At 42.5% G+C, this 23,812-nt stretch overlaps 1 protein-coding gene and 1 long non-coding RNA gene across 2 annotated transcripts; one reads left to right on the top strand and one right to left on the bottom strand.

Moving 5' to 3' along the window:
* The first annotated feature begins 13,593 nt into the window (after positions 1 to 13,593).
* On the top strand, positions 13,594 to 15,067 carry LOC145161605 (uncharacterized). The gene is made up of 2 exons (XR_013738563.1): positions 13,594 to 14,074; positions 14,201 to 15,067. It is a non-coding gene; the product is annotated as an uncharacterized LOC145161605 (long non-coding RNA).
* A 318-nt stretch (positions 15,068 to 15,385) lies between these two features.
* LOC145158754 (uncharacterized) lies at positions 15,386 to 16,702 on the bottom strand. Its single transcript, XM_079077607.1, has 2 exons — positions 15,935 to 16,702; positions 15,386 to 15,796 (listed from the first exon to the last, which is right to left on the bottom strand). Exons 1-2 carry the CDS (start codon positions 16,700 to 16,702, stop codon positions 15,386 to 15,388), a joined length of 1,179 nt encoding a protein of 392 aa, XP_078933733.1.
* Between the last annotated feature and the right edge of the window lie 7,110 nt (positions 16,703 to 23,812).

Genomic DNA, 23,812 nt, shown 5'->3' on the forward strand with positions numbered 1-23,812 from the left:
TGGGGAACAGAAGATCGTCGCCTGTCACCAAGATTTGAGTGTATTCTCTAGTGCTTAGTAATGGATTAGGTTTAGATTTAAATAATTGTTGCTACTCGCCAGATATGGCAAGAAACATCATTTCATTTCATGGTTTGTTTAGACAAGGATTTAGATATTCGCTTAATAATGAGAATGGTTCGATTTATGCTTATCTAAATGGTGTTTTATATTTTGAAGCAATGCCTTGTAATGGAATTTATGAAACTGTTATGGTTGTAGATAACCTAGGAAATGATGTGTTGTGTGTGGATTCTTCCAATAGTATGGATAAAGCATGCTTGTGGCATTGTCGTCTTGGACATGTCAACAAGAAGCGCATAGCCCAACTCCAAAAGGATGGAGTGTTGGAGTCATTCGACCTTAGGGAAGATGACACATGCGAGTCTTGTTTACTTGGAAAGATGACCAAGTCACCCTTCACTGGCACGTGTGAGAGAGGTGAGGGTTTATTGGATCTCATACACACCGACGTGTGTGGGCCCTTTAGATCCACCACAAAGGATGCGAACCGCTTTTATATGACTTTCACCGATGATTATAGTAGATATGGATATATTTACTTAATCAAGCACAAGTCAGAAACGTTTGAAAAGTTCAAAGAGTTCAAACGTGAAGTGGAGAATCAATTGGGTAGGAAAATCAAGATGCTTCGATCCGATCGAGGAGGAGAGTACCTAAGTCTTGAATTCCACGACTATCTCAAGGAATGCAGAATAGTTTCGCAATTGACGCCACCTAGGACACCGCAGTTGAATGGTGTGGCAGAAAGGCATAATCGAACCCTGTTAGACATGGTTCATTCTATGATGAGTCGTGCTTCACTACCTATCTCATTCTGGGGGTATGCCTTAGAGACTGACGCCCATATCCTTAACCGAGTCCCCACAAAGAAGGTTGCCAAAACACCTCACGAGATGTGGATAGGGAAAGATCCCTCGTTGGCACATATCAAGGTTTGGGGCTGCGAGGTTTTCGTAAGACGAGAAACTCATGCAAGCTCGAACCTCGTAGTGAGCGATGTATTTTCATCGGCTACCCGCAGAAATCCTTTGGATATCTTTTCTATAGACCGAGTGACAATGTTGTCTTCGTTGCGAGGAGAGGGGTTTTCCGAGAGCGAGAACTCATAAACCAAGGAGATAGTGGGAGGCAAATCGATCTTGAAGAGATTCAAGAGTCGAGTGATGAAGGAACCTCTATCACTGGCACCCAACCCGAGGAGGAAACTCCGGTTGAACCAATTGACGAGTCCTTACCTCTTAGACGTTCCGAAAGAGTTAAGAGTTCAACCCCAGTTTTATGGTTTTCATATTACTACCGAAGGGGACACGTATATTAGTGATGATACACTAATAAATCTAGATGAACCTAATAGCTATAAGGAAGCCATGGCAGGCCCAGAGTCTGCAAAATGGAAGGAGGCGATGGACAGCGAGATTCAGTCCATGTATGACAACCAAGTCTGGAGTTTGGTTGACAATGTGCTCGGACATAAGACGGTTGGGTTCAAATGGATCTTCAAGAAGAAGACCGACGTGGATGGGAATGTGCACACGTATAAGGCGCGATTGGTTGCGAAGGGCTTTACTCAAACTCCCGGAGTTGACTATGATGAGACCTTCTCGCCAGTTGCTAAAATAAAGTCTATTAGGGTGATGCTATCCATTGCTGCATTTCATGATTATGAAATATGGCAGATGGATGTCAAGACCGCTTTCCTTAATGGGAAATTGGCTGAGGATGTTTACATGGCTCAGCCAGAGGATTTTGTCGATACGAAGCATCCCAATAGAGTGTGCAAGCTTGAGAAGTCCATTTATGGACTTAAGAAAGCGTCTCGCAGATGGAATCTTTGCTTCGATGAGAAAGTCAAAGAGTTTGGATTTGTATGAAGTGAAGATGAATCATGTGTATATGTCAAAGCCAGTGGGAGTATAGTTAGCTTCCTCGTATTGTATGTCGATGACATACTACTCATAGGAAACGACATCCCGACTCTGCAGGAGGTTAAGTCCTGGCTCGGGAAGTGCTTCGCTATGAAGGACCTCGGAGAGGCTTCCTATATTTTGGGAATAAGGATAGTGAGAGAGAGAAGTAAGAGACTAATAGGACTTAGTCAGAATACTTACTTGGATAAGGTACAAAAATGTTTTAGTATGGAAAACTCGAAGAAGGGAGAACTATCGATACAAAGTAATGCCAAGTTTAGTAAGACTCAAAGTCCGAGTACAAAAGCTGAGATAGCAGATATGGGCCGAGTACCTTACGCTTCCACAGTTGGCTCAATCATGTATGTTATGACTTGTACTCGCCCTGATGTCGCCTTTGCTTTGAGCATGGTCAGTAGGTATCAATGGAACCCTGGCAGAGCACATTGGACCGCAGTCAAGAATATCCTTAAGTACCTTCGGAGGACCAAGGAATGGTTTTTGGTTCTCGGAGGGAGTGATGACTTGAAGGTGTGAGGGTATAGTGACGCCAGATTTCAGACCGACAGGGACAACTATCGTTCGCAGTCGGGCTGGGTCTTCACACTCAATAGGGGAGCAGTGACTTGGAAAAGTTCCAAACAAGAGACTGTAGCTGATCAACGTGCGAATCAGAGTACATTGCATCGAGCGAAGCATCTAAAGAGGCGATATGGTTAAAGAACTTCATTGGAGACCTTGGAGTTGTACCTGCCATAAAGGAGCCTATGGAGATTTTCTGTGATAATGAAGGAGCGGTTGCCTTGACCAAGGAACCGAGGAATCATGGTAGATCTCGGCATATCGACAGAAAATATCACTTTATTAGACATCGAGTAGAAGGACACCTCGTGGTTAAGAGGATATCGTCAGAGGATAACCCAGCAGATCCGCTAACAAAGGTACTAAGTAGGGTTAAACACTTGCAGCACGCTAGGAGCATTGGGCTGAAGGATGATATTAGTTTGGATTAGATAGTTTGGAAACTTGTAATAGATAAATGTAATTGACATTTGATGATTAAATAAAGGAATATTATTTAAAAGTTTTTGTCTTATTATAATTGTTTAACTATTGTTTCACTTTGCATGTTTTGACTTCCAGAATAATTGAGTTTATTAAGAATAATCGAATTATTCAAACGGTCCACAGTCGTTCATATGTTGGAAGTAGGTATGAGTGAAGACTGTCATGAATTGGTGTGTAGATTGTCTGAAAAGTATTAGACATAACAAAAGGTTGTTACAACATTCATGAGTGCTTATGAAAGAGTTTTGAGCATTGGAATAAACTCGCGCTTGCTAGAATCACTTCATGGAATGTACCGCAAGTGATCGCAAGACGATAATATCATATGGTCTTAAAACCAAGATATATGGTTTATTGTTTGCTAATTGGTTGTGCATTGATAATGCGAAACCGCATCAGTAAATTGATGTCATAAAACGCATTATTGTGTATAGTTGATTAGTGAATAGTAAATGCATATAAGTCGAAGTTTATCTGTTACTTTTATCCTAAGAGGGTAAAAGCGATATCAGGGCCCCTCGATGATTTGATTTGACTTACGTGTCGGGCCCGGTCAGGACTGAATTGATGTGTTCAATTAAGTTCTATGTCAAATGAATCTAAGATCGAGAAACTAATTGCTGGACAATAAGTATGACAATGTTTCATGAGATTGTCTGTACGATATCAAAACAGAGGACTGTACGATCCCTTATCTAAAGGACAAGCTGATCAGAGTTGACAGCAAAGTATAAGAGCTACGATTGCTAATCGGATTCTAAAGTCATATATGAGATATAGTTACTAGACTTATCCAAGTGGGAGACTGTTGGAATAGTGTCTAAGCCCGTAACTATATTTGGTATGTACTTGACCCGGTTGTGCATGGTCCTTTTGGGTTGCCTTCACCAAAGCAACTTGACAAGGTAATTTAAAGAGAGAGTATTATGATTTATTAATATATTATAAGAATAATATATTAAAGGAGAAATCATATTTATTTAATTAGTATTAGTCATAAATTAATTAGGAATTAATTTGGTGGCTAAAAGAGATTAATTAAATAAAGGGGTATAAACTGTCAAATGTATGATAGTTGAGTTTTGGGCTAAGGAAGCCTTATGGAATTAAGGGAGAACGAAATTATGATGGAGATCCATCATATTTTCGTCCAAGGCCTTATTCCAGAAGGTTCCTTGGGCTGCTTGGTGGTTAAGCTGTCCATTAGGGTTTAGACTGAAACCCTAGTAGCCTGCAAGTATAAATAAGACCCCTAGGCTATAGAAATCGGTTACACATGCTTCTAAGAAAACCCTAGGGCCGATTTCCAGCAACTCTCAACCTCTCTCATATTGCCTTCTTGCTTGTGGGGTTTGTGAACCATTAGAGGAGTTACAATTGTGACTCTAAGCTCAAAATCAAGAAGAATACAAGGATTTTAAGCTACAATCAAGAGGTAATCACTTAGATCTGTTTTCATCATGATAATTTCGAATTATATATGTTAGATCTAGGTTTGTAAGTCTTGGAATCAAAGCATGTACAATAGAGAAACCTAGATCCAAGCTTAGGGTTTGTATGAGCACATAGGATTGTTTCTTATACCTAAAACCCATCAATTATGTCACTGAGGCTCTAACAACCTCCTGATCCAACCGATCAGGTCCATGCGTCGAATCCTGATGTTACCATACCACGGCTAAACGCGATTGCTACATGACCAATTGTGGCCTTATATAACAAGCTACCTTAAGCAATCCATTGCTTTCTCGGTCTCAAAACTGCAGTGACGTTCCTACAGTCTTATCACTGGCTCAACTAGATCTAATCCATCCAGATAATTCCGAAATCCACTCCGTGGATTTCCATATCCTTACTGCTACACCCGAACTAGTGGGTACGATTGTTCCTTTCGTGTCCTAACAACGCACTCATGCTATCTAACAACGCACTCATGCCTTACAACACTCTATCACTATCTGGCTGCTAGTGAATGGTACGACTACACCCGCAAACTTACAACACTCTAATACTATCTGACAGCTAGTGAATACTACAACTACACCCGCAAACTTACAACACTCTAACACTATCTGGATGCTAGTGAATGCTACGGCTACACCCGCAGACTTACAACACTCTCACACTATCTGGCTGCTAGTGAATGCTACGGCTACACCCGTAGACTTACAACACTTTCCATACTGGGTCGAAAACGCACTCGACCTAACACACAACTGAACTTGAATTCTAACTGGAGCTCTACCCTGGTTCCCGAAACCTATTGTCTGAGAGTCTCGAAGGCTGTCTGCTGCTCAGGCCCCCAACGAAAGGCCACCGACTTCTTGGTCAGTCGGGTCAAAGGAACTGCAATCTCGGAGAAGTCCCGTATAAATCTCCGATAATAACCCGCTAGACCCAGGAAACTCCGAATCTCAAATGGATACCACGGAATATCCCACTGTATCACGGCCTCTATCATGGTCGGATCGACCAAAATACCCTTCTGGTTGACAAGGTGCCCAAGAGATTGCCCATCGCGCAACCAGAACTCACATTTGGAGAACTTCATAAAAAAAGTCTCTCCCCCACTTAAATTAGACTAAGTCTTCACGGTACGTGAGAATTGAAGGATTCCCAATCCTTCTTGCTTTTTAATAATTCACGACTGACAACCTGTGCTTACCAACACTAGCGATCACTTACCAGTTAATCCTTAAGATCGCCCATCCTCTGAAAGAGTACTCTTGAAACCTAGTCAAGTCTGCATTAATTCTCACCCTGGCTGATGTATCCTCGTTCTCACTTCCAATCTTGAAGCACCACTGAACTCTAAATGAGCACAACCCATGCGAGAAATGCATTTCTCTTGAACATCCAATGACCGAACACCCATGCATCTAACACTCGCAACTAAGTCCACTATCTTCATGTTACCAATCCTTCCCTAGCAACGGTGGTGTCTTGAACTCCAAACTTCTTCCATAGACAGCTAACAACCATACCCAAACAATGATAGAACCACTGAACCCTGACTTCACTGGAGAACTATCGCTCTACTCCTAACCCAATATTCTCTGAATAATACTCCAGCACAGATCCTAATACTTCAATACAGATCCCAACAAAATCCAGGATGAGAACGGTACACACGGAATCCACTCCACAAGATACATCCCTCTGTAGGTTCATCAAGGACTTCCGGCATGCAGATTGGCATATGACAATCCTTGATAACCCAGACAGTAGCAGAAACTGACCTAATATTTGACTTGTCCAAACTCACTCAAAATTCTAAAGCGATACAGATTCCCAATATCCACTTGAAGTGACAAAAGATGACATACCCACGAACATCAAACGAAATCCTAATCTTGATGACAGGGACCAACTATAGGATCTTCCTTCCCGAAGGATTCTAAGGGTCCACAGACCTTGGGTTCCAAATGAACCTCTAACTCCCCCCGCGACAAGTCGGGCCCGAAAGACCCCGAGACGACTACCGAGGGCTCCCAAAGTCCTTTCACTGACTGAACGAAAGACCACTAATGTCCATTCCCATAACTCTGCAAGTAATCTCCGATGAGATGAACTTCTGCGATCGCGCATCGACTGGTTCAGACTCTGCTCCTGAGCCCGGAACCCGAATCTGTGTTTTGTTCTTGGGTGCTTAACACCATACCGAACTGACATTCCAAAGATCCGAATATACCCAAGAATCCTTATCACCTTTTTCTGAAATGACCAACCTTGCCACACCTGTAGCAGCCTAAACCCTTGGAGCGACAAACTCCCTTGTGCACTTTTCCGTACGTGCCGCACAAACTCCGGCCCTGCTGGCCTTTCACCTGATGATCAGAAATCATGGGTCTCTTCTCGAGACCCTTTACTATACACACCTAGCACGAACCCCTCTTCTCAAAGTGCTCCAAATCTATCTCGCATCTGCAACCTCGTGGAACTCATACTCTTCAGGGTCTGTCACCCTACCACGCTCACTAACTCACTTGCCAATGGCTAAGCTGCAACAACTGGAACATCCTCTATCCCCAAACTGAGTCACAAACTCTTCCCTGAAGCTTCTCAGATTCTCCAAGACTCTCACCGATTCGAGTATGGATCCTGTGCTTTCAGTAGTACGAGCCCAATACTACCTTCCACACCTTTCCATACTTTCCTCAGCAATCCTACTGAATCATCCAAGTCATTTCCTCAAACTGGTACACCCAAGTCTCACTGAGCCTCACCACTAACCCACTGAAGCATATCCTAGGCTTTCCTAGGTTCCAGAACTCACCCAGTCCTCAGCTGCTGAAAGATTCCCAGTAATGTCAACTAGCTACCTCATGAATATAGCTAGCTCACATTACTAAGAGTCCCATAAAGCACAAAGCAATCAACATTTAGACAATGGAAAATCTAACCATCATATTCCAATCAACCCATTTTATCCTCTACTCAGGAATCTATACATGCAATTCAAGGCTCATACAATTAGGAATAACCTAAACAGGTTATCCTATCACTGACTGATCAGTACTATCATGCAGCTCATTAAGCACATACAACAGGCATATAAGGCATCTTCCTTGATCCTTATCCCTAATCTAGCATGCAGTTCTCATACACATACAGTAGGAATATAAGGCATCATTCCTAGATCCTTAGCCCTAATCTAGCATGCAGTTCTCATAATCATACCATATCATAACATAACATATCATAACACGTATGGGTATCCTAGGGAAAACTTACTTGAGCTCGGTTGATTGCACACATCATACACCTTGTTCTTTTCAAGTTCTTCTCTCTTTTCAAACTTCTTTTTATAAAATGATTTTATTATTATTATTATTTTGAAAATTTCCATACCAAGTCCTTAGTTTGAGTCTAGACACACCAGAAAGTATGTCCGAATCCCTCAAACCAAGGCTCTGATATGAACTTGTAACATCCCAAAATTCAGGGCCAAAATTTCATTTTTAAATAAGTTATTATAAAACCAAAAGTATAATAAACATCCATAATATCATGTCATGTCAAAACAAAAGTAGAAATAATCAAAACATGTTATCATAAACAATATCAGAGTGTAATCCCAAAGATCTCATGTACGGAAAACCCATAGTGTGATGCGTTGCGATCGAGCCGGCTCCTTTCCTCTGAAAACGAAGTACCTGAAACCAAAACTGAAAACTACAAGCACGAAGATTAGTGAGTCCCCCATCATACCACATACCATACTGATGCGACATCGGCTCCGACCACCTTAGCTGAGAGAGTGCTTCTACGCCAGAAACGGATCTGCGAGGTCACAACAGACAAGCCCGTTAGAGCCGCCCCATGGATTGTGCCCCGGGAGCGGGCTCCGACGGTCAATTTAGATCATCTGATAGATCCGAGACGTTTCTCCTTAGCTAGAGAGAACCATCTTGGTGCTGGTGGTGGTGTATGGTGGCTGATGGCAGCGGGTGGCGGCTGAACCACCAGGTCGGAGTATAGGGCGGCGGCTGAGCCAAGGGGAAGATCCCTCTCCTTGGAGGAGATACTATTCATTATATAGGGGACAATTAGGTCAAGGGGAATTAGGTCAGGCCTTGGGCCATCCCAATTCAAGCCCAACTAGCAAGGAGCTGGGTGAGGCCGCTCGGAGGCGCCGGGCGGGACCGGCGAGCGCGCACCAGGCAAGGCTGGCGGGCGCGCACCAGGAAAGGCTGGTAAGGGAGCGTCAGGCCGGGCCGGTAGGAGAGTCCCCAGCGAGGCTGGTAAGGGAGTCCCCAGCAAGGCTTGCAAGGGAGAGTCAGGCCGGGCCGGCGGGAGCGCACCAGGCAGGGCTGGCACGCTAAAGCGGTCTAGGCCATGCTAATGGACCATATATCAACAAGTCCCCCCAGTAAGATGTTATTGGTATGCGGCCAATGACATTGGACTGGACTTAGTCATATAAACCAGCAGGAGAGTCCCCAGCGAGGCTGGCAAGGGAGCGCCAGGCGAGGCTGGCGCACCAGAGTTGTCTAGGCCATGCTAATGGACCATATATCAACAAGTCCCCCCAGTCTGATGTTATTGGTATGCGGCCAATGACATTGGACTGGAATTAGTCATATAAACTAGCAGGAGAGTCCCCAGCGAGGCTGGCAAGGGAGCGCCAGGCGAGGCTGGCACGCCATAGTTGTCTAGGCCATTCTAATGGACCATATATCAACAAGTCCCCCTAGTCCGATGTTATTGGTATGCGGCCAATGACATTGGACTGGACTCAGTCGTATAAACCATGTGTCATCAAGTCCCCGTAGTCCGATCATATTGGACTAGACAAAGCACCAATATGTCAAAGAATGAAAAGAAACGACCGAACCTTTCCCACGAGAATCATGGTGATGCGCAATGAGCCGAGCATGGGTTGGCTGAATGACCTTTCCTTGTTAGGAGTAGAATCTGGTCGATATGATGCAATGTAGTTGTTAATGCGATCATATAGAGTGATGCTGCTGATAATGCTATGCAGAGTGGGGCTGTTATGTGACAATAATGTCGATAGGGCGTCGGGCCAAGGTAGTTGAGAAGCGCAAGCTTTCCCTTCAGTCCCTAAGACTTTTATCCGACGCATCCGTTGTTGTGGCTACGCACAAACAGAATGTCACCGATAACCATCTACATAGTCTTCTTTGCATGAGAACCAGTAATCGTCATGAAGTTGTTTCCAAAGTACACTATGCCTAAATGGATTCCCCCCAGTCTGATGCGGGTAGCGTTGGTAGCCGGATCAGAGTATGATGAATAATGCAAGGTTGTTGTATCAATACACGGCGAAGTTGTTGGCATAATAAAAGGTAGCAAAACTCTTGCTCGAGATGGATGTTGTCAAACCGATAAGCCATGAGGTTGCTAACCGTAACATAAGTGGCAGAGATTCCAAGAGCTGGGCGATTAGGTTGCTAGGGTGGGTCAATGAGCAAGACTATTGTCGAGAGCCAAGTAGCAGAGATGTTGTGGGATACAAGGTGAGGATATAGGTTTGGGTTACGCAGCGAGATTGTTGCCAAGAACTAGGAAGCAAAGATGTTGAGGGATACGAGGTGAGGCTATAGGTTGGGGTTGCGCAACGAGACTGTTGCCAAGAACTAGGAAGCAAAGATGTTGAGGGATACAAGGTGAGGCTATAGGTTGGGGTTGTGCAACGAGACCATTTCCGAGAGCCAGGTTAACCGAGATGCTGAGGGGCTGTAGGTAATAGGGTCACTATCTTGATAACCTTCCTGCTTGAGAGTAACCTCATTATAGCAGGATGTGATGTAGATAACGCTTCATTGATCGTTCGAGCATAGGAGAGCCATGATAATTGTGAGAGAGGAAACACTGAGGGCGCGATGTTAGGCGTCGGATAAGCTTGTGATGCACGACTTATAGCGCGGGACGACGCGAGACTTATGTTGTGCGGATTAGAAGAATAGCTTAAGCCTAGGAGTCAGCGATCATGGAGATGTCATGCGGGAGAGAATCGCATGGAATATATTAGGCTTATCTACCAACGATCATAGATACATCACGTAGGAGAGCATCGCGTAGAATGGATCGGGCCTAGCTGCCAATGCGGAGCATGCTGCTAGAATGGAGTCAGGCTAAGAAGCCAGGCGACTCAAGGCAAGGATATTGAATCTCGCATGCGGAGCTTGCCGCTATAATGGAGTCTGGATGAGAAACCAGGTGACTCGAGGCAAGGGTACTGAACCTCGCATGCGGAGCTTGCCGCTATAATGGAGTTTGGCTAAGAAGCTAGGCGACTCGAGGCAAGGGTATTGAACCTCGCATGTGCAGCTTGCCGCTACAATGGAGTTTGGTTGAGAAGTCAGGCGACTCGAGGAAAGGGTACTGAACCTCGCATGCGGAGCTTGCCGCTACAATGGAGTATGGCTGAGAAGCCAGGCGACTCAAGGCAAGGGTACTGAACCTCGCGTGCGGAGCTCACCGCTATAATGGAGTCAGGTTGAGATGTCAGGCGACCCAAGGCAAGGATGATGAACCTTGCATGATTGGGCGCAACAACGTGCAATATTTTGTGTCTAGACCGGGTGATCAGTCCGGGTTGAAGTGTAATGGCGCATGATGCTTTGCTGCGTCATTAGTTATAGTGGTGATTGGTGCCTCGCTGTCTTGGCTGTCTGTCAAGAGCTATGCGGCGATGCTACTTAGTGTTGTATAATGTAGCTGTTGTCAAGCGGTGCGTAGTGAGGCTACCATTGAGAGCTGGTTAATAGGCTACTGGGAATTGAGCATCGAGCTGCTAGCGATAGATAAACAACATGACCACTAAGATCTGGGCAATGAGACTACTGAGGGTTGAAACACGAGGCTGCTCTTTCAATCCAGAATATTAACGTCACCTCAGAAGCGCACTATCATGCATAGCATCAGCTCCTCATGCACCTCAACTCTGCCTCTGATGCTCTGCAACACTATTAGTTGTGGTGATGATTAGTATCCCGTCTTCTAATGATTTTTTCGAGAGCCATGCAGCGAGGCTACTTATCGAGAGCTACGTTGTAAGGCAACTGAGAGTTGGACAGTGGAGCTGATGTTAAGAGGTGTGTAGTGGGGATGCTGTCGAGAGTTGAGAAACAGGGCCACTTAGGGATGGGAAGTGAGCTGCTAGTGATGGGTGAGCAGCATGACTACTGAGAGTTGGGCGCAAGACTCCTGAGAGTTGAACTACGAGGCTGCTCCTTCAATCCGGAATACCAACGTCACCTCGGGGATACACTATCATGGAGTATTAGCTCTTTGTATACTTTAACTCTGCCTTTTGGAATGAAAATCACTTCTGCATAGTGTTGTACCAACCCTTCTCCCCCCCCCCCCCCTTTTCAAAGGCGGCGAAGGAAGGGAATAATGGATGCATAGTTGTTGGAAGTTGGGCAACATAGCTGCTAGGAAGTGGGAAGGGCTAAGTGACACAAGTGATGACAAAAGTAGGGTAGCGCGGCTGGCACGATTGCTGGGAGTCAGACAACGTAACTGGTGATGATTGGGATTTGCGGCTACTAAGATGGGTCGCATGGCTGCTGAGGGCCGAGTTGTGCTACTGTTGAGATCCAAGTAGTGCGACTGCTGAGAGCTAAGTAGTGAGATTACAAGAGTCGGTCGACGTGAATGGTAAGAGTTGCCTGAAGTTGGTCGATACGACTGCTAATAGCCATGTAGCGCGGTTATCGAGGGCTAAGCAAAGAGACTACCAAAGGTTTATCGACATGGCTATTGGGATCTAGGAAACACAATCGTCGAGGAGTAGGCTTTATGACTGCTCTTTCCTTCATAACACTAATGTCTTCCAGGGAATGCATGCCCATATACCATGTCTGCTTGTTATGTAGTTCAACTCTTTGCTTGGAATAACACTTCTACACAGTGTCGTGCTAACCCACCTACTCCCCCTTTTTAGAAAAAGCAAGAAGTAAGAACGAATGGATATATGATATTGGCTTGTTGTTTGTACGCTCGAGTCTCGTTCGTTTGTACATGCCATTGTAAACAATAATAGTAAGTTATCTTATTCCATATTTTGTAAAGAATAGTAAGATAAGTGCATGATAGTGGCAGTTAAAGCATGTAAGCATGTATTTTTGGAAGTTCTTCAAAACATGTGTCTCTGTTTAAACTTGTATAGACAAACTACTTGTGTGTTGTATAAAATGCTTGAGTGGCATGCAATAAGTAGTTGCTAACTAATGATGACAAAATGGTTTGATTATATCGAAAATTGCTTTTCAATTTAGTTATCAAAATGTGGCATCTTTGCATAAGATGTTGTAGTAAAAAGATTATCTACTATGTAGTAGATTAGTATTTTTGCATAAATACCTTAACTCACTGAAGGTAAAGGCATGTCACGATTGTCATAATAAAGTTTTTAGTAAATATATTAGTTTTCACTAAATGGAGATAATATATAAATGATATTAATTTACTTGAGAGAGGAGAAAAAGTAGACCTTGAGCCTTCCTATGGCAGTCGTATTCTAAAATGCTTCATGGAGTAGTAGCAGCATACTACTCTTTTCCTTCCTTTTTTTGGGAAACATCAATCGTTTTGTGAAACGTATTTGTTGAGTGGGGCTTGCGGCGTACGAGTATAAATCTGTTGGTTTTGTCTTGCAAAATCGGATCATTTTTGTATTTTGGAGGTAGCACATTAAGTACCAATTTATATGAAGCCCAAATTGCCACAGCCCAAAATCGTTATTATTTTTCGTTAGAGCCCGCAAATAATCAACCCAAATTCATACTCCCTTCTTCTTCTTCTTCTTCTTCTTTTGAAAATTCCGAATGATTCGGACCACCACACGTGTTCTGAAAACGCATTTTGTTGAGCGGAGTCATAGCATTCGAGTGTCAAATGGGCCATTTTGTTGTTGTCGAGTGAGCCCAGTAATATGTACAAATCTACGAGAAAAACCCAAAACAAATTTGTTGTTGTTTAATCCCATTTGACAATAATTAAAGTCCAAGATAATAAATGGTAGTTCATATGCAAGTTGAGCCCATCTAGCAAATGATCAGCCTTTTTTTTCGTTGCAGTATTTTGAACAAACCGAATACCAAAGAGCACTGCACTGTACTTTTTTTATATATTATCAATTTTGAGAAAAGGTTTGTCTCTTTCATACGCCAATTTCCAAGGATCTCATCAAAAGAACAATCACATCTTGCGTTCTTTCTGTATTTGTGTCTGGTGGTTCCTCGTCGGAGTTCATTGTCTGCAAGACCTGATTGGAGCCGCAGGACCTGCCGGCGATGATGATTAGTTAGATCGTTGGTGATCTTTGGGTAGTGCAAGGGTCGATGACCACTTGTGTGCGGCTCCGGCTGGCGGTGGCAAATCGAGAAGATAGGAGAACCAATCGTCAATGAGATCTGGCGAGGGGAGACGCAAAGGCCATCGACCGGCTATAAGGGGTGGTCAACAGGCGATCTTGGTTCCAATTGGCGGCGACGGGTCAAATAATTGAGGTCGGAGGTTGTGTGCTTGCTGGTGGCCGGCTAGAGGTCTAGCGATTCACGGTAAGGGTGATTTGGATTTGGTTTCATTTGGTGATGGCGTTATTGTTGATGTTGGAGCGGGGCTTTCCCGTCAAAGAAGTTAAGCTGATGTTAACTGGGAGTTGTTGTGTCTTCGGCCGGTGATAGGAGGGGCAAGCTTTGTCGGATGGCGATTGGAGATTGTCATTGAGGGTATGCAGCGACAGCAGGTTCCGATCCAGCAATGGTGGCTATGTGCACTGGAGTGATTGTTGCAGAAAATCGCTTGGCGGTGAGAGGGCAACCGGTTGCTGACTTGTGATGCGCTCGCTTCAGTTGGCATGGAAAGATTGAGAAAAATGGGGACCAATTTTCGTTACCAGTGGCGAGGCTGAAGATTCTTGCGGTTGCTGCTGTGGAACGACGACTGCAGCCTGAGCCTCTTCTTCGGGGCTGGATGTTCCCAAGTAGTTTTGTCGGCGAGATGGGAGCGACTGGTAATGGATCCGACGACCTGGTTAGCTGGGAACAATCGGAGGTGCTCGAATTTCGAGTGTTGGTGAGGTTTCTATAGCTGCTACCAGTTAATCTAATTGGAAGGCATGAAGGTCGCTTTCGAGAATGGGGATGTCGGTGGTGGTCGATTGGAGTGATCGTGTTCTATCTGCTGGAGCAAGAAACGCCTGGTGGCGGAGCGGCGGTGGTCACGTTGGCGACTGGTGATTACGGGGTTTCGACCACCGATGAAGTTGGTCCTGCACTGTTGTCGTCAATCGAGACGGGAAGAGGCACCGTGGTAACCAGAGGGGTGCGAACCTGGTGGGGCCCGCTTTTTGTTGTTTGCTAGCTTTTGCTTCCTTGAATTTCGTGGTGTAGACTGTACACCCATACTCCTCTTTTTTTTATCTTTTGTCGTATTTAGGATTAGGCTTGACAAATCATTTGTACAATCTATTGTAAATGTTAGCTGAGCTATAAGGCTTGGCACCTTGCCACATAAGCATTTTAAATGCCACATCATTTTTTTCCTTTTAACACCTACATTTAACATTTGGTAAAGAATGGTAACAATCTTAGCACTCAACTTTTTGTATTTTTTTTTTTTATAATTTAATTTAATTATTATATTTTAATAAATATATTTTTTGTATTTACTTTTTGTAATTTAATTTAATTACTATATTTTAATAAATATATTTTTTGTATTTACTTTTTGTAATTTAATTTAATTACTTTATTTTAATAAAAAAATATTTTTTATTTAATATTAAATACTATATACAATAACTTAAAACACGATTTAATACTACTTAAGATCTAAAACATGATTTAATATAAAAAAAAACACACACACTAAAGCAACGGGTCTTCCTCCGAATACTGGCCTTCCAATTCGTCTTCCGGTGGCATATTTAGATCAAGATTGTCCATCGTCCAAAGATGATCGGTCAAATGGCGGCGAAGATCGGTATGGATTACTGCACTCTGAATTATCCTCAATCTTTGCATCCATTCTTGACCACCATATTCTAGTGGATGTGTCTCCGGGATGACTTCATTCTCGTCATACACGCATATCGCATTTCCTTCATGTTCTACTATCATATTATGCAATATGATACATGTATACATCACCTCTGTCATATTAGAAATATCACGAAACATGGATGGTTTTGCAACTATCTGCCAACGCTTTTTTAGTGCTCCAAACGCTCGTTCAATATCTTTTCTTGCTTTTTCTTGGACTCTCTTAAATTTGGCCCTCTGAGGGTCATCCGGACATGACAAACTTTTAACGAAAACAGAAAGGTCAGGATAGATCTCATCCACAAGATAGTACCCAAATTTGTATTATGTTCCTCGGAGTACAAATGACGAATCTGGGGCAGTACCGTCATAGACCTTGTTGAATATTGGTGAATTATTGAGAATATTAATGTCATTAAGCGAACCGGCACTGCCGAAAAAGGCATGCCAGATCCACAAATCCTGTGACGCTACAGCTTCAAGTACGACCGTGGGATAATGATAATTGCCCTTTGTGTATTGTCCTTGATATGCGTTAGGACACGCATTCCATCTCCAGTGCATGCAATCTAAACTTCCTAACATCCCAGGCAAACCATGCACATTTCCATGATGAGCATACAATTGTTGTATGTCATAAGCAGTAGGCCGACGCAAATATCGTGGACCATACAAAGACATGACAGCTATGCAAAATTCATGAAGACTTTCTCGGGCAGTACGTGCAGACATTCTAAAACTCTCGTCTAGTGCATCAGGGGGGGTGGCATAGGCTAACATACGAAATACAGCAGTACATTTTTGAACTGGATCAAAGCCTAATGTACCTTTTGCGTCTGAGCGTTGCTGTATATAATCAGACACTGAAGTCACACCTTCTACAATACGCATAAACAAATCTTTATGCATCCGAAATCGTCTGCGGAAATAATATCCTTCAAAGATAGCATTCTCGTCAAAATAATCTTGCATGAGACGTTGGTGGGCCGCTTCACGTTGTCTTTGAATATATCTTCTTCGTTTACGTTGATTGTTGCTTGATTCAATGTTGTTAAGACGTTGTTGTAGCATATTACGTACGGAGACGACCGACTGCACTACACTATCAAGAACATCGTCCGATGAAGATGACGAAGACGACATTGAAGTAATATTTTTTCTTTGATACAGCTTGATTCAATGTTTGAATAGTTTTGCTTAGCTACTACTAGGAGTTAATGTGTTACATATATATCATATATCGACTGATGCAAGAGTGAAGTGACTTGATTCCTTATTTGATTCCCTGCAAAAAAAAATATTCTATGCCAAAAGATATGAAGACAAAATTGCATAGATGCCAAGGGTGGCATCACGTGATTACCTAGATTCCATGCATTTTACTTTATATAGATTCCATGCACTTTACTTTATATAGTTATATTTGCATTTATATATATATATATATATATATAAACACAATTCCATATAATATGATCATATATTTACATTTAACTTTATATATATATATATATATATAATAGTAGACGAAACACACGACTTAAAAAAACTACGACTTAATAATAGACGAAACACACGACTTAAAAAAACTACAACTAATCCCAGTTGTACTCTTTAGCGAGATCCCGCTTGGCCTTGATAATAACCTGACGTTCCTCCTCGGACAATTGATCTCCTATGGGTTTAAAGTAAAGTTCTAACGCACGGTTCTTTTCCTTTCTAGCACGGTTCATTTCTTTTAACTTTCCCACTTCCAAAAAACCCTCAAGCTTATCGTCTAACCCTTTGATTGAGTTTATTATCTCCTCCGCTTCAGTCGACGAACTTTGTGCTCCTTTCAACTTTCTTTTTGCTTTGTCTCGTCCCATAGGACGAGTTGGAACTTCATAAGGACAATCATTGTTGAGGTCAATCCCTCCGATACGCGCATCAGAAGATTGACTGTGGCTGGACTCCGAAGTTTTGCTTCGTTTGGACATCCCCGCATAATCGTCTGGACTTTTTAGATCTAGCCATTTTTTATTGCCCTTCACAACTCCCCAAAACGATTCATTGACAAACGGTTTTCCGACTTTCGCCTTGTAAATCTTTCGAACCTTAGCCATGACATCCACCTCAGTTGCACCGCTTTGGGGATTTTTCATCGCGTTCATGTATATGCCGTTGAACTCCATTGCGGCTCGGTTGGCGTTCCTCCACTTCGAGTAAAGTGAATCGGGGTTGCGGTACTTCTTATTCATGCGGTTGCAAAAGTTAATCCAAACTTTTTGTTTGAAGGTTTTTGAGTCTTGGTCTTTCCCGTGGATCGGGTCCTCCGACACATCTAGCCATGATTGAGCTAGTGCCCTTTCTTCATCATCCGTCCACCCTTTACTTGGAGCCCTTCCTTTTCCTTTTTTTTGTGCGTATGGTTCCTCTTCGGGCTCTTGAAAGGATTCTTGAACTGGATCTTCAACGGGGCCTTCATCAGAAGAATCGGATGACTCGTCGAATAGGCGACGTGGTTGAGATTGAAAGTTAGTTTGCGGTTGGGGTTGAGAAAAGAATTGAGTTTCTTGAACCGTTTCAAACGGATCAAGATCCATATCCGGCCGAGGTGTTGGTTGAGATTGGTTGTGGTAAAATCCCATTGGTTGAGAAGAGAAAGGATTAAATGGAAACATTTGCGGAGCCATTGTAGGAAAGTAGAAGTTAGCGGGAGAGTGAATTGGTTGATCAAATGATGGTCGATAACATGGTGGTGATGGAAGGTTTGGGGATGGAAGGTTTGTTGATTGAGTGTTTGGAGGTGGAAGATGTAGTGATGGAAGGTTTGAAGATTTTTTTTTGTTGGTTCTTGGGGTTTTTTTTGTTTGAGATGAAGACATTTTTTCTTGAATTGAGAGAGTTTGTAAAAATGATATGGTATTTTGTGTGTGTAAATTGGTGAGAGTGTGGTTTAATTTATATTGGTTGAATTGGTAGTTGAATATATATATATATATATATATATATATATATATATATATTGTTGAGGTTGTTGTGTCATAAATTGAGATATTTACTTTTCATAAATTGAGTCATAAATTGAGATATTTACTTTTCAGCCATAAATTACTTTGAGACCACGTTACATGTTGTAATCCCAAGAATTGAGTTTCAACCAATCAGACTCCTTTAAATGTTTCTCTTACTTCTCGCTATGAAGTTGGCGTCTATCTCTTGGCGACCCCCTTAGCGAGAGCTAAGGGGTGGTATTCTAAACCCATGGCGAGCTAAGCGAGTGGCTTTGGCGAGTGCCACTCCGCTTAGCCTAAGTATTTCTCTTGTTTTTTTTTTTTGAAATGTACAACACATCTATAAAAGCAGAGCATGACTGTTCTCTTACCCTTTTCCTCCTTTTTTTTCTTTTTGGTCGGCCATGAAAGGACAACAAGCAATACAGCTGTTGTATTTGGGGTTTTTTTGTGTTGATGTACAAAGGAATCAACATTGAATATACGTCTCATTTTCCTTTCTTTTTTACTGGTTACTTTCTTTCTTGTATCAGTTCATCTCTGCACTTCTATTTTTTTACTGATGGGATAACTGTAACTGAACTGAGGGTAAATATAATTTTCGATGAAAAATATGAACTGATTGGATTTAAAATGTACACGTGCCACATCTGTGTTTACAACTTGAACACACTTGTACCAATAACTCATACTTAGATGGAAAATGGGTGAGAAGATGAAAGTTTATAAATAACTTATTTATTTCCTTAAAGCCTCGTTCCCGAGTTTAACAAAAAAAAGAAGAGAAGAGAAAAGAAAGTCACGAGAGAAAAGAAGATAAAGGAAAGGAAAACAAATTTTCTTTCGTGATCCACCCATTTCCCTTCACTTCCTTCCAAGTTGGAGAGAAATGGAAGGAAAATGAATGATTTTGTTCTTTTTTTCTAAATCCTCCCAAATCGAAAGGAAAGTTAGGAGGGAAAGTGATCCACCTATTTCCCTTCACTTCCTTCCACTTCCTTCCTTTAATGAAACTCGGAACACCAATCTCTTTTATTTTCTTCTCATTTCCACTCATTTCCTTTCCTTTCTCTCGTTAAGTTGAACTCGGGAACGGGGTGTAAGCCTTTTAACAGCTTGAGTAAATTTTTCTACAGAAAATCATAAATTATATGTGCTTTTTTGAAAATATATGAACTGAAGTGGGATAAAAAAACCCATGAAAAGCTCTTCTTTTCATTTTTTGTTCTCAAAATTTTTGAAGAAGACACCGAATAAACAACTTGGTAAATGTACAAACATCCCAACCATGGTTACACACCAGTGTTTCAGATGCTGAACTTCTGCATAGAAAATCTGAACAAAAATCGATGGATAATGGGTAAAAAAGTTTCTTGTCCCCTCAAACTTTTTGAACAAACCCCCAAATGTAAACTAAACAGATTTGAGAGGGTCTTGTTCATAGAAAATTGTGAACTATAATATTTTCTTATTAACATGAACTGAAATTAAGATAAAAGCTTATGGGAATATATTTCTCCTCTTCTTGCTCACTAAATCATCAAAATAATCTGAAATAGGGTAAAATCTATGAAAACTTGTTTTCTTTTTTCAAACTTCTAAAGAAACATCAAATAAACAAGAAAAAATTCTTTTCTTCTCAAACTTGCTGAAAAAACCTCAAGATAAAAACAAAAAACAGGATTTGATGAGGGTTTCTTCTCATAAAACTTTCTTTTCTCTTCAACTTGGTCAACAAACCATCAAAATGTGAACAAGAAATAGATCTGAAAGAATTTCTTTTTTCTTCTTCAAACTTCTAAAGATAAAACACCAAAAATATGAACAAAGGGGGTTAAGAACTCGATTTTTTTTTTTTTTGAAATGTACAAACATCCCAACTTTGTTTACAAACAAATGTTGTTGGGAGTAAGGTTAGACACAAAAAATCTTAACTAAAAAACGATTTTCTAGTAATATGAACTTGACAAAAGGATAAACTTGTAAAAATTTCTTTTCTTCCCAACTTGCTGAATTGGTCACTAAAAAGAAAAACGATACTGGTCTGAAATGACTTTGTAAATTCGAAAAATGTTTAAATGAACAAAAACTAAAGCAGATCCGAAGATCTGGTCTTAAAAACGAAAACAAAACCATAGATCTGTACAAAAACACTAAGTAGACAACTTCAAAGAAGTTTGCAAAGAATCATAAACTGAATGTGACTTCTTTCTAACATTAACTGAAAATAAAATAAATAATTACAAGAAAGTTTTTCTCCTCTCAAGTTGCTTGGATAAAACATCAAAATGTGAACAAAGGTGGAGAAGAGCTCGTAAAAACCTCTTCTCTCCCCGAAAATATAAGTAAAAACGGGTTTGAGTTGGTGTTTTTAAACTTGAGAGATGATTATGTGAACAAAAACGCACAGACCTGGAGATCTAAGCTAAAAACATTGATAGATCTAAAATGTCTTTGCAAACTTCATAAATGTTCAAATTAGTTAAAAACTCAACAGATCTTGAGATCTGAGCTTCAAGACGAAAACAGATCTACATATCTGAACTTGAGAACGAAAATATATCTAGAGATCTGAACTTAAAATGGAGTAGATCTTGAGATCTAAACGATGGTTAAACAGATCTGAAAAGATCTTGTCAAGAACCAAATCGATCTGAACAGACCTTATCCAAAGCCAAATGGATCTGAACCAAATGGTGCTAGAAATGAACAGATATGAGGAAAACTTGAGCTGAAACGACAGATCTGAGAAGATCTAGGCAAGAACAAGCTCGGAACCAAACGAAATGGTGGCTGCTCATTCAAATCCGGGATGGCGCCAAATGATGCGACATCGGCTCCGACCACCTTAGCTGAGAGAGTGCTTCTACGCCGGAGACGGATCTGCGAGGTCACAACAGACAAGCCCGTTAGAGCCGCCCCAAGGACTGTGCCCCGGGAGCGGGCTCCGACGGTCAAGTTAGATCATCTGGTATATCTGAGGCAGTTCTCCTTAGCTAGAGAGAACCATCTGGTGCTGGTGGTGGTGTATGGTGGCAGACGGCGGCGGGTGGCGACTGAACCACCCGGCCAGAGTATAGGGCGGCGGCTGAGCCAATGGGAAGATCCCTCTCCATGGAGGAGATACTATTTATTATATAGGGGACAATTAGGTCAAGGGGAATTAGGTCAGGCCTTGGGCCATCCCAATTCAGGCCCAGCTAGCAAGGAGCTGGGCGAGGCTGCCCGGAGGCGTCGGGCGGGGCTAGCAAGCGCGCACCAGGCAAGGTTGGCGGGCGTGCACCAGGAAAGGCTGGTAAGGGAGCGCTAGGCCAGGCCGGCAGGAGAGTCCCCAGCGAGGCTGGCAAGGGAGAGCCAGGCCAGGGAGCGCCAGGCCCAGCCGGCGGGAGCGCACCAGGCAGGGCTGTCACGCTAGAGTGATCTAGGCCATGCTAATGGACCATATATCAACACATACAATCACATAGCATACATACTACCAGGAAATTCTAGGGTGCTCGACCTACCCGGTCCGGCCAATCTGGGGTGCCAACCTACCCGTGTCAAGCCATTATCGGGTGCTAACCTACCCGTGTCAAGCCATTTTGGGGTGCTGACCTACCCTTCGGTCCTAACAAAGAAACTTCGAGGACTATTTCACCCCCTACTACTACTATCACATATATCATAACATAAACATACTGTCAAGCCTATCTGGGGTACCCGACCTACCCTTCGGTCCTAACAACCGAACTTGGGGACTAGTCTCCTCCTACTACCATTATCACATATAACATACATACTAGCATATAAACATACCATGTAGTAACAGACCAGACAATTATCACAAAGACAATCATCTCAACTATAAGCAACTACTAGTGGGCCGGCCTTGGTGCATTAGACCCACTTCTACTGGAAGGTAACTCACCTCACACTGCTGAAGTCCCGCAGACCCAATCCCAATTGTTGGATGACAGATTCCCGAACTGTCAACAATCAAAATAACACCCAATTAATAATTGAGTTCCACTACATAACCATAAGTACATACTTGGATTCATTACTACATTACCCCATGCTAGGCTTTATTCAAGCCCAAGGCTAAATCCATAGGCCCAAAAGTGTAACCATGGCTCAAAGCCCAACATATGGCTTAATTTTCTAAATTGGGCCCATACCTCTATATGGTCTTATTATAAGGCCCAACCAAAAGTCCAGTCCAACATTTGGTATTCTAATGGCCCAATACCACATAATAATAAAGGCCCAAACTATGGCCCATCAATGGCCCAATTATCTAAATTAGGGCCAACTCCTCATATGGGCCTTACCTAAAAGCCCATTAATTATTCTAGTCTATTTGCTTGATCTGGGATGGCCTGTTAATAAACCAATCATCAAGGCCCAAAAGAAAGGTCGAACAATAAATCCAAGTGAAATTAGGGTTTCACATAAAATAACGATTAGGGTTAAGTTTTTCTCACTTACCCCATTAAGGACTTAATCCATTAAGTCCCACATGGCCCTAGGTTAATTGCAAATGGTTATTAATTAATATTTTAATTTAATAAACGATTTTAGTGCGGGTCCCGATAGATCCAAAGCCCATATATCCAAAATTAGGGTTTTCTAAACCCTAATTAGGGTTTCCAATCCATTCGTAGCCCAATAGGCCCAAAACCAATTCCTTAAGCCCATTAGGGTTTCCTAGGCACATTAGGGCTTCATTAGGCCCATTAGGGTTTCAAGCACCCTAACCGAGTCAAACACAACAAGGCAAAGCACACCGCCACCCGACACGGCAACCGGTGGCGCTAGGAGGCGACAGCCACCACCTCACGGTGGTGATTAGGGTTTCTTTTCATTATTCACATTTCTAATTACATTTTACAATGCTAATCTCCAAAGTAACTCACACAACTAAGCAAAACACACACACACACAACCACCTTGTGGTGGCCGACGGTGGCTAGTGGCGGCAGCCAACACCTCACGGTGGTGGTGGTCTTCTAGGTTTTCCAGCAAAACAAATTACACACATAACACACACTACAACAAAATGAACACCCATACGCTTTCTTGCTTGCAAGCGGATCCAGCCACCCTCCTGGTGGCGGTTGGCGACGGTAGAAGCACAAAATGGCGGCAGCGGCGCCGACGCAACCGACGATCTTGGCATGTGGCAGCAGCTCACGGTGGGACAACAACCCATAAACAACACAACACCTTCAACTGAACTATCAACGAGAACCGGAAACCCTTTATTTTTACGGAA

The sequence above is a fragment of the Lactuca virosa genome, chromosome 2 (genome assembly GCF_052849685.1).
Source record: "Lactuca virosa cultivar CGN04683 chromosome 2, Lactuca_virosa_CGN04683_v6, whole genome shotgun sequence".
NCBI classification, from domain to species: Eukaryota; Viridiplantae; Streptophyta; class Magnoliopsida; order Asterales; family Asteraceae; genus Lactuca; species Lactuca virosa.

What these genes read in the sequence shown, in the direction of transcription:
- LOC145158754 (XM_079077607.1), bottom strand. Translation starts at nt 16,702, where the DNA reads ATGTCGTCTTCGTCATCTTCATCGGACGATGTTCTTGATAGTGTAGTG. An exon ending in ATTCACCAATATTCAACAAG is followed by an intron (nt 15,797 to 15,934) that starts GTCTATGACGGT and finishes GATGACCCTCAG; the next exon opens with AGGGCCAAATTTAAGAGAGT.